At 53.3% G+C, this 11,184-nt stretch overlaps 1 protein-coding gene across 1 annotated transcript in view; it reads left to right on the plus strand.

Annotated features, from left to right (window-relative positions):
• Positions 1-9,209: 9,209 nt before the first annotated feature.
• Positions 9,210-11,184, plus strand: part of SHISA8 (shisa family member 8) — a 24,128-nt gene continuing 22,153 nt past the window's right edge. The window contains exon 1 of the mRNA XM_024197711.2: positions 9,210-9,772. Coding sequence (XP_024053479.2) covers positions 9,210-9,772 — 563 coding nt within the window. The remainder of the gene's footprint in view (positions 9,773-11,184) is intronic.

Raw genomic sequence — 11,184 nt, forward strand, 5'->3', positions numbered from 1 at the left:
ATTCAGTTAAACAGACCTTGAACGACTATACACAATAGTGCCATCTGGTAACTGCTAATAATATTACGTGTAATTTTTTTGTCATTTTGTGAAGGCGGCAAAACGGATCTCAGGCAGGGCTTCAGAGTGAACTGCGTGATCTGACTGGTTAAAGGGTTTGACTGCTGCTGAGATTTGTAGTAACTTGGGCTGTAATCCTCTCAGTTCTAACAAGCAACGTTGGCCCTTGTCAGTACTTGGATGGGAGAACTAAGGGTGCTGCAGGAAGCGATGTGGGTGACTCAGTGAGGGGCACTCTTCCTGCAGGGTCAGTCAGCCATTAACCAGTGTTCCTGTATAGCACTTGCAGGGGCTAAAAAAATTAGCCCCTGACCTCTTGTGATCTGGTTTCCCCCCCTCACTAGACATTGCAGTGTCTTTCCCTGAAGCCCAGTTGGACAGTAGGTAATCAGTCACAGGTGCACTGGATCCTGCTCCCTCTTAAAGGGGCCAGTCATCCTGTAACAAGGAGCCACCTCTAGGAGGGAGTTGAATCTCTATGACCCATTCAATCGTTTGTTTCTCTGTTGTTGTTATTATTAGTATGTATGTTACACTAGTGCCTGGAGGCTCTGCGGGCTCCATTGTGCTGGACACTGTACAAACTTGGTAAGAGACTATCCCTGCCCTGAGAAACTAATGCCACGTCTATTCTACAAACTCTTGCCAATGCAAATTATGTCAGCATGAAGCCACCACAGTCCGTATTTCGCTTGTGAGCATGCATATTTGGCTCCTTGCATCAGTGCTGCGGGTACTCACCAGGAGTGCTTGGGTCAATGCACAGTGCAGTGCATCAGTGTGCAACCCGCCACCGTCCAGCGCAGTGTCTTTTGGGAAGTTTTGGCAGCGCATGGTGGGGCAGAAATGAGTCGTGCAGGGGTGTCTGGGAGCAAGGGGTCAACTCCCCAGGGTGCAACTGTCTCTATCCCATAATGTCAGCTACATCCCATCATTTTTGCACCTTTAAAAAAAAATCCCATGAACCCGTGTGGCCCTCCTCACTGCCCACCATCTCTAACAGAAGCATGGAGCCTGCAAAGCTCTGCACTATTTTAAGTGCCGCAAGCACAGGAGGCACAATCCTCCAGTATTTGCAGAGCTGCAAGAAGAACCAAATCAGCAGGGAATGTGGTGGTTTCATGGAGAACAGATGGCTGTGGGACATAGCGAGAACCAGTTCACCGTTGTTGGTGGCGTTCACGGAGCAGCTGCAGAGGGTGGAGCGCTGCTTCTGGGCCTGAGAAATGGGGGGACCATTGTAATGCAAGTGTGTAGGGCTATTAATTGTCTCCTGCTATGCAGGACTGTGGCTCTCATCAATGTGCAGGACAGAGTGGCTGGATTTGCGGCAATAGAATTGCCAAACTGCGGTGGTACAACAAGCATGTATATCCCTATTTTGGCACTAGACCACCTTGCCACAGGGTACGTCAACAGAAAGGTCTGCTTTTCTATGGTTATGCAAGCATTGGTGGATCACCAGGGATACTTCACTGACATCAGTGTTGGCTCATCAGGGAAGGTGCATAACACTCACATCTTTAAGAACACAGGACTGTTCAGGAAGCTACAAGCAGGGATCTTTCTCAACCAATGGATTACCACTGGCGATGTTGAAATGCCAGTAGTGATCCTGAGGGACCCAGCCTACCCCTTGCTCCTTGGCTCATGAAGCCACCTCAACTGCACCAAACAGAGATTCACCTACCAGCTCAACAGGTGTAGAATGACAGTTGACTGTGCTTTTGGTAGTCTGAGGGGATGCTGGCATTGTTGACTCACAAGATTGGATCTCAGTAGAAAAAAACATCCCAATGGCTATAGCTGCCTGCTGTGCCCTGCATCATGTCTGTGAAGCAAAGTTGCCGCCGGGGTGCAGGTGGAGCAGCTGTCTTCTGTCTGCTGTGTTTGAACACAGGGGCTATTAGAAGAGCTCAGTGGATCAAGGAGGCTTTGAAAGAGCACTTTAACAGTGAGCCGTAGTGATGCAGTGTGATGTACTGTGCTCTACGTGGCCCTGCTGTTTCAGAGCCTGTTAGAAATTGTGCAGTGCTTAGCGTACATCTCTGAATATAACACTGACAATGCACCTACTAATTGTGTGGTGCTTGCACATTTATGATTATTACACTGTTCTTCACTGATCCTACGAGTCGTCGCTCTATACAATAACAAGTAAGCGGGTGCTTTCAGAACTGCTAGGCACTCTGCAGCATATGTTGTGAACTAATAAAGATGAATTATTTTCCAAATAATAGAATTTTATTGAGCAACAAAACCAGTGCAAATTAAAATCTGTGCGATGTAAAAGCAAATACACTAAAAACTTAATGAAGGAATGGAACAGAACTTAACTAGGGGAAAGAACATGCCTTTTCCTACACAGACAGCAACTGTGGCTTTCACAGGTCAGTGTATATAAAGCTGGGGTTGCCCTTTAATGTCGTCCCCCCCCCCCGAGGTGGAGTGGGAGGGCTTGGGATGCGGCCCCTGATGCCACGTGGAATGTTGAGAGGGGCTAGAGAGGTGCTGTAAATAGGGCTGCCAACATTGTATTTCAAAAATATACAGGATTGTTTTCTTAGCACTCCTATGGGGGAGGAGTACCCTGTACCCAGGGGGGCTCCTGATATCACAAGGGGTGGGGAACAGTTGAGGAAACCTTCCGCTCCCTGCAGCAGTCTTGGCTGCCGGGACCCAGCACCTGGAAGTGAACAGGGCAGCACTGCAGGGGAGGAGGAGGGAGGGGAGTGGAAAGATGCACCCTTGAGTATTGGCCCCCTGCTGGACAGGGCCCCCTGCTGACTCCAGCTCTTGAGCATGGCCCCATCTGCTTTCCCTGTGCAGGCTCCATCTGGCAGGGCAAGTGGACGGGGCCGTGTGCCCTGGAACTGCACTGAAGGGACAGGGACAGGAAGGGGCTCTGTCTGGCAGGGGGGTCAGCACTCCTGGGGTATAACCTTCCATTCCCTGCTCGCAGAGTCTCTGCCAACATCCCTAGCAGAGGAGCATAACTGCTGGTTGGTGGCTGCTGCAGCAGCGGGGGAGTGAGGCAGGCAGGGAGCCTGGTCCTCGCAGCCGAAACCACCTGCACAGAGCTCTGTTCGCTTCCCCTGCCGGACAGACCCCCCTCCAGACTCCAGCCTTTCAGCATGGCCTCATCAGGTCTTGATGTCCCCCTGATAACCTTATCACACACACCCCTCGTGAGGCCGTGCCCCACAGTTTGTGAACCTTTGCGCTACAGGCACATTGGTTCAGCAAATCATGGGACCAATTCTGAATTGTCTAATTTTACAAACTTTATATAATTGGAAAGTGAGGTAATACTAAAACTGGCTTTGCATAATGAGAATATGTTTAACACGTTGAAATACGGGCTAAAAGGCATCCCTTACGACAGGCAATTTTCTATTTAAATAAGTGTAAGCAGGGTTTGAATGAGCTCTCCCCTGACATCTAGTGTTGAGCTGGGGAAGAAGACTTCAGGAGCCAACCTTGTTTACATGGACACACTCACCCTGCCTAGGTGCTCAGCATGATGGGGTTGTTGGATCACAAGTCACTTTCTTATTGGGGGCAGGGGTAATAAAGGGTCATTATCCTTGTTGTGTGAACCAAGAGGTGGGCAGAACTGTGCTTAGCATGCCCTGATTGAGGGGTTCACCCTCAACTGAACTGCACTCGCTAGTTAGAGGACAGGGGTGCCAAACTCCAGTGGAGTTGAGGAAGGGTGGGGATGAGTATGTGGATCTGGACAATGGAGCAAGTAAGATGCCTTCTCTCCTTCCTCACCCCTGCCAGGATGGGAGGTGAACTTGTACAGATGCACCTCTGAACTCTGGGTCTTCATTGACCAAGAACAACCACTGTGAGTGGGGCACATTGGAGGGAGAAGGGAGGGGCATGTTAAAGGAATTTTTGTTTTTTGGACTTAAGAACCTGAGGCAAAAAGACACTGCCCAACATGCTCTCGGGTGCAGGTTTTGTTCATGGTTTTATGCATATGAATCCTGCGTGCGGCGTTTTCCCAAGCTAATGCTGAGTTACTTTCCCCCTTTTTATTATGTTTCTTTTCTAGGCTTAGACTCTGTGCTTGTGAGAGGGGAGGTGTTGCCTCTAGAGGTGCCCAAGGGATGATGTGTGATTGTCCTAGGTCACTGGGTGGGGCTCCAGATAGTTCTTTGTTGCACTGTTGAAAAGGAACTCCTAGATATTGAACCCAGCCCTTGTTGCTGCTGACTTCGACTGGCAGAAGGGTTACATAAGGGACATCCCTTGTATACAGGACTGTTGGCAACCCTAGCTGTAATGGAGTTCCCCGCGGACTGCAAAGGGAGGTGAGCCCATGCTGTTGAACCTGGAGGTCTACAAGAGTCTGCAGCATCTGTGTTTGCTGCTGAAGAAGCCTCATTATGTCCTGGTGCATCTCCCTCTCCTCTTCCTGCTGGGACTCCTGGGCCTTTCTCCTGTGTGCTGTTTCCTTCTCCAAGCTGTCTTCAGTGTTCACCCTCCAGGCCCTTTGCTCATGGCCTGATACAGCACTGCTTGCAGGATCTCAGTGAACATGTCATCCCGAGTCCTCTTCTTTCTCCTCATCTGGCTCAGGCGTTCCACGGGTGTGGAGAGGGAACCCCTCAAGGCTGCAACAGCAGCAGTTGCAGATACCACACCCAGAGGTACCATTGTGAGTATAGTCACAATGGAAAGTGAAAGTTAAGATGAGAACTCCCTTTCCTCAGTCCCCCGTTTTAAACAAGATGTGCTTATTGTTGTTCTGATTCTGAGTGCTTGTGCATGGTGCCACTCACAACACCAGCCGTGGTGAGTATGGCCTGTCAGGGGTGAGGAAAATGAGGGAACTGCTCCGTTGCATGAAACTATGAATATAGGGCCCTGGCACTGAATACGGACACCATTTTCCACAGGTGGTCGTGGTTTTAGCTGATATCTCACACCTGAGGGTGACAAAGGCACAGAGAGCACAGCTGCTGCAGGCGTCCCAAAGCTGCCCGGGCCTGTATGCTGCTAGTCTGTAGCTCTGCAATGGTGCCTGCCAAAGTGATCACTGACCGGCGTGGGAACATGTCCCACCGCAGAGGAAGAAGTAAGGCTGCCGTCCCTAGAAACCTTCAGGAGGGGATTGCAGAGTAGCTCCAGGGAAGTTTCATGGAGATCTTTCAGGAGGATTCAAGGGACATCCCTGTGTGCATGAGCTGCTCCGCATGCCCCCACCTCACTGTACAGGGGAATGAGCAGCAGCTAACACCACCTCTCTCCGTCGTTCCTAGTACGAGTAAGTGCCTGAAAAGTTGCTAGCTGTGTCTTGCTAGGTTGGGGGTGCCATCAGTACATCGCTGCAGTGGGAAATACATTTACACACTTACACCGGGCTGCTTCTCCTGCATCGGGCTCACCTGTGCTCAACTGCCGGGACTGACTGGCCTGCAGTGCAGTCCTGGCAAGCGACCTAGCTGGATCACCACCCCTCGGTTGCATGGCCCCCATTGTCCTCTTCCATCTCCTCCTTGTCCTTGCTGTTCACGCTGGGGTGTGTGACTTGAGCTCCTTGCAGGTATCCATGGTGGTGTGTGGGGTGGTTGTGGGGTCTCCACCAAGTCTGGCATGCAGCTCTTTGTAAAAGCAGCAGGTCTGCTGATACGCTTCCCTAGCCTTCTGGTGTGCCTGCCACAGTTCCTTCACTCTCACGTGGCACTGCTGCTGGTCCCTGTCAGACCCCTTCTCCTGCATCCCCCATGCAATCTGTTCAGAGATGTCCGTGTTTCTACAGCTGCTCCAGCCTCTTCTCCCCACAGGCCCAGGAGATCCAATATCTCCTGTCTACTCCAAGTCGGAGCATGTGTGTGATGTGTTGCCAGCATCGTCATCTGGGCAGGGGCACCCAGCAGTGGAGTGCTGCTAGGTGTGCACACCAAGCTGGACAATCAGGACAAGGCATTTCAAAAATTCACGGGGCTTTAAAGCAGGTGGGAGGGAGGGGCTTCCAGTCTCTGTCACCCCAGGCAGTGGAGTTCACAACTGTGACCAGAGCGGTTACTGTCGGGCATTGTGGGACAGCTGCTGGAGGACTGTTATGTTCAACATAGGTAACGCACTGTCTACACTCATGCTGCATTAACCTCAGTACATCAACCATGGCTCAATGCTGCTCAGGAAGGTGCTGTCATGGCATCGCTGTAATGGGGCACTTACATCGGTGGGAGGCAAATCTAAGTGTAGATACATACACAACTAGATCGACACAAGGTGGCTTGTGTCACCCTAACCTTATAGCACAGACTGGGTCTCACCATGTAAACAGACAACACCCACGGGGGTGAAAGGAAGAGAGTGCTAGCCTCGCTTTCCAGACAGGGGATTTAGGCTTAGAGAAGTGAAGTGATTTGCCCAAGGAGGGCTGTCACGGAGCGAGGAGTCAAATCCAGCTCTCCTGAGATGCAGTCCAGGGTGCTAAGACAGCCACTACGAAAAGGATGCACTAACCCATGGATTGGATGTGGCGCGTCTCCCAGGGCAATAATAAACAAAGGAGCAAAACTGCCCAGTCAGAAGAGGGAGGTGATGGCTACCCAGATGATTCTCCATAATACATGGCCATCGTCATGCCGATTTATTTGTGTATTTCACTGTGGCCCATGGGTGCTCTGGTCACTCGGATGCTGAGTCCAGCGCATTCTTGGGTATGCATGAAGCTAAGCCTCTGCATTCTCAGCACTCTATGGGGAGGGGAGGGGGACAAAGGCCTTTATTTTCTAGCTGGGAGAGGCTGCTCTGGGCTGAGACTAAAAACACTCATGGACCTGTGCCACGTGTGGTGCGGATACCATGACTTGCCCATTGAGAACTGCACTCAGAGGACTGGCCTTCCTACCAGGAAATGGCCTGGCCTCACCTTGGCTCACCCAGGGAACAGTGCTGGGGGGAAGCCCATTTGTGCAGGGCATTTCGCACTGGACGTCACATCTAGCTCCTGCAGAAACCAAGAGATGCCCCTTCTTTCTGCCGGGGAAGGTGCACATCCGCCCCCTGCCTTCGCTAGGAAAGACTTGTCTGGGAAAACTGAGCCCCACCCACCATCTGTCCTTCTGAGGGGAGGCCTGTGGAGAATCCACATTGCACCAGAGGCTAATATCTTTGCTTTATGTGTTGCTGGAAGGCGTTCGGGCCAGAGTGGTGAGCACCATGTAAGAGCTGGCAGAGCGTCCAATAAAGGGCATTTGGTCACCAGCCACCTGAGTCTGGACTGGAACCACTTAGAGGCGGACGGCTCCATGCCACGTGCTCAACCTCTGGAGCCAGCGCAGCCCCCTTGGCCCATTAACTAGGGCCAAGATTTTCAAAACCAAGGGCCTCTACTTCGGTGGCTCAGTATGGACGTAGATTCCGAAATAAGGGACCTGGCTTTCGAAAGTGCTAAACGCCCAGCAGCTCCCACTGAACTCAGCACTTCATTGGGTGCTCGGAACTCCTGGCAAGCAGCCCATTTATCTAGGTGCCTACATCTGGACTTGGGAGCCTAATGTCACGCACCCCTGTTGATGGCTGGTTGTATGGGCAAGGCTGGGGAGATGTGTTGATCCTGCAATCCTCCCTCTGGCAAAACTCCCCACTGATGTCAATAGGGAGCTTTGCCCAAGTTGGAGCTTCAAAAGCTCACGCCAGAGGGTTATTAGCCTTCCAAGTGCCTCAGAGAAGTGCCCTCCCCCCGCACCCGCCCACCTGGTTGGAAGGTCTAACTTCAGGTGGGCGGGGATAAGGTTGATGGTGACAGCACTGTATGGGCGCCTTAGGAAATGCACTCCAGTCATGGTCCCAGACAAGATGGCCTGAAACCGGGTTACTGCAGGGCTGGGGCTCTAACTGCAGTGGGCCCATAAGGGGTGGTAGTGCTTTGCCAGAGGAGGGAGAGTGTGTGTGTGTGTGCGTGTGTGTAGGGGGGGTTAGCCCTGCAGTGTGTGTGAGTGTGTGTGTGTGTGTGTGTGTACGGGGGGTAGCCCTGCAGTGTGTGTGTGTGTGTCGGGGGGGGGAGCCCTGCAGTGTGTGTGTGTGTGTGTAGGGGGGGTAACCCTGCAGTGTGTGTGTGTGTGTGTGTGTGTGTGTGTGTGTGTGTCGGGGGGTAGCTCTGCAGTGTGTGTGTGTGTGTGTGTAGGGGGGATAGCCCTGCAGAGGTCCAGACTCTTTCAATCCCTCCCTTGACAGGTGTGTGTTTGTGGGTGTCTCTCTTGTTCATGCCACTTGTGCACCAGTGCCTGTGGCTACAGTCGATAAGGAGCCGCTAGTGTCCTCTTGTATCCCCTCTGGCCTGGTGACAGCCTGGCTCTGGCTGCCATCCAAGGCTCTGCACGGAGGACAGTGGATGTGCAGCTAGAGGACTTGGCTAAGGTTCTTCCCTGGTTTCCTTTGGTAACTGTCAGACAATTGTGGCGCAGGAGCCTGCCGGGTTTAGGAAGGAATAAGGACTATTTCTCCTTCTTTCCCCTTCCTTGGTCTCCCTCCCGCTCTCTCAGTTGCTCCCTCCCTCGCTCCCTCCCTCTCTGGTGTGAAGGTTGTGTGTGTGTGTTGTTTTTTTCAGAAAGCTCAGTGTCTCCGAGGAAGGGGGAGAGAGACAGAGCTGCGCTGGCTGCCTCCAGGATCCTCTCCCAGCCTCAAGCAGCCGAGAGGGGAACAGCCCTCGCTGTTTCCAGGGCAGCCTTTCGACTGACACTACAAAGATACAAAATTCACTCCTGAAGGACGAGGAGCAGAGGGGAGTCTGCAGCTCCCGCCTCCTTGCACCCAGGCTCTCGCTAGGAATTTCAGGGGTTGCCCTGATGCCAGGCTGACACTCCTCATACTGTTGTTTTTATCTTTAGTATTTTCCTCTTCTCCTTTTTTTCCTTCCCCTGCCCCCCACCCCACCATAAGCCCTTGGCTCAGCCGGTGGCTCGTTCTAGTTGTGGGGTTTGCTGGGGGGAGCTGTTTAATGAGGAGGGGGTGACTCGTCTTTTCCCCGCGGGCTGACGGAGTGATACAGCTTGTGTCCTAGCATCTGGCTGGGAATTTTTGAACACCCTCCTTGCTGCGTCTCCGGAGGAGAGGGGCTTTTCTCCCCCAAGGAGGGGGCAAGGCGCTAACCAGCCTCCGTCCCCATTGACGAGGCGATCGCGATGGCAAGCGGGAGTGGCGCACGGATGGAGCGAGGTTACATCTTCGGATTCTGTTGCCTGGTTCTGTTGGACCCAGGGCGGGTTTGGACCAGGGCTCCCAGCACCCAGGATCCTGAGCTGGAGGGGCAGGTGGAGAGTCATGGTAACACCAGCTGGGCTCCCACCTTGGAGGACACTGTAGTGGCCCCCACTGAGGCTGTGCCAGGTGGCGACCGGTGCCGTGGTTACTACGATGTCATGGGGCAATGGGACCCTCCATTCAATTGCAACTCAGGGATCTACCGGTACTGCTGTGGGACCTGCGGTTACCGCTTCTGCTGCCAGTTCAACCATGGGCGGCTGGACCAAAGTGGATGCTCCAATTACGACACCCCCAACTGGGTCAACACAGGCCAGCCGCCGGCCCGGGTGGATGAGACCCCCGAGGATCCTACCCGAGACAAGACCAACATGATTGTATATATCATCTGTGGCGTGGTGGCCATCATGGTGCTGGTGGGCATCTTCACCAAGCTGGGCCTGGAGAAATCACGGAGCCCCCCGACGGAGATGACCATGTCCAGGTAAAAGGAACCTCATTCCTTCCCTTCCTCTCTGTCTCTGTCCCAGCTCCCTCCGTCTCCCTCCACAGCGGATAGATGATACTTCCAGACTTCCCTCTTGGCTGCCTTTTCACCTTCCCTTCCAGAGGGCAAGACCCAATCCAACCCCAGATCCCCACAGTGACCTGCCACCCCTCAAACCCGCCTTGATTTTGGCTCTGGACCCTGAGAAGAGAATTTACGGGGGAGCCAGGTGTCTGAAACACCGAGGAGGGAGAGGGATGAGTGGAGGGGGTAGAAATCGGAGCTGTCGGGTGAAGCTGAGCAACGGGAAATTTAGGCTGGAGATCAGGAACCCTTTCCTACCAGTGAGGCCTGCTGGGCTATGGAATAGTCCCCCAAAGGGGGTGGGGGGATGGAAGCCCCATCACTTGGGTCATTTAACAATGGACTGGTCAGATCCTGGGAACAGTCCTCAGGGGATGGAGAAGGCGTGTCCTACTCTAACCGGTCTCCTCCAGCCCTGATTTCTGTGATTCTGAGTGTAAGGCTTTTGCCATCTGTTTGGGGGCATTTCAGAGTTCGATTCTATACAGGACGATTACTTACAATGAATGTCTTCGCTTTCCTGCAGCATCCTGCTTCGGGAGAGAGCTCGCTGAGCAACTTCATTAGTTTCTGTCCTGTCAAAGGGGGTGTGTGTGTGTGTGCGTGCGTGTGTGTGTGTGTGTTTACCATATGACCCTCACCCCTCCTTGCCAGCAGGTTGCCAGAGGATGGCAGCTGGGCTACGAGCATTGTCCGGGCTGGTTTTGATCATGCTGTAGGCAGAAAGTTCAGCCAGGGCACCTCCTCTCTCCGGCGGGGGGGCTTTGCTACCATGTGGGTGCCAGGAGGGAGGGGGCAGGCAGCTGAAGGGACGGGTGGGGGAGCGAGGGATCAGGATGGCAGGTGGGACTGCAGCTGCAGCACCTGGACACTGCTGGGACTCTGCTCAACCTCTGTGTCTCCTCTCGTTTGTCCAGCAAGTCCGAGGGGCGGGACTTCCCAGCAGTGAGAGAGTAACAGGGATGGGGAGAGTTACAGGCCCCCCCCCCCGCACCCGCTTTCTCCCTCTTTCCTTCTCTCTCACTCTCTCATCATCTCTGTAGTGCTGTCTGTCCCTCCCTGTGTGCCGCCTGCTCTCTCTTTTCTTCTCTGGCGCGCGCTCTCTTAATATGTCAGTTCTTGACTTCAAATAAATGTTCTTCTTGTTGTGTTCCCAGAAGCCAACTAAGGAATTGCTCAGGGCCCCAAGCAGCTTGGGGGGGGGGGACAATTCACTTTTTATTATGTGTTCTGGGGGGGCCCCCCCAAAATATTCCGCTTAGGGCCCCCAATGGGCTAGCACCGCCTCTGCGTGTCCCCCTGACCCGTCCCCGCTACACACACAC

This window comes from Terrapene carolina, unplaced genomic scaffold (assembly GCF_002925995.2).
Source record: "Terrapene carolina triunguis isolate 2854851 unplaced genomic scaffold, T_m_triunguis-2.0 Scaffold247, whole genome shotgun sequence".
NCBI lineage: Eukaryota > Metazoa > Chordata > Testudines > Emydidae > Terrapene > Terrapene triunguis.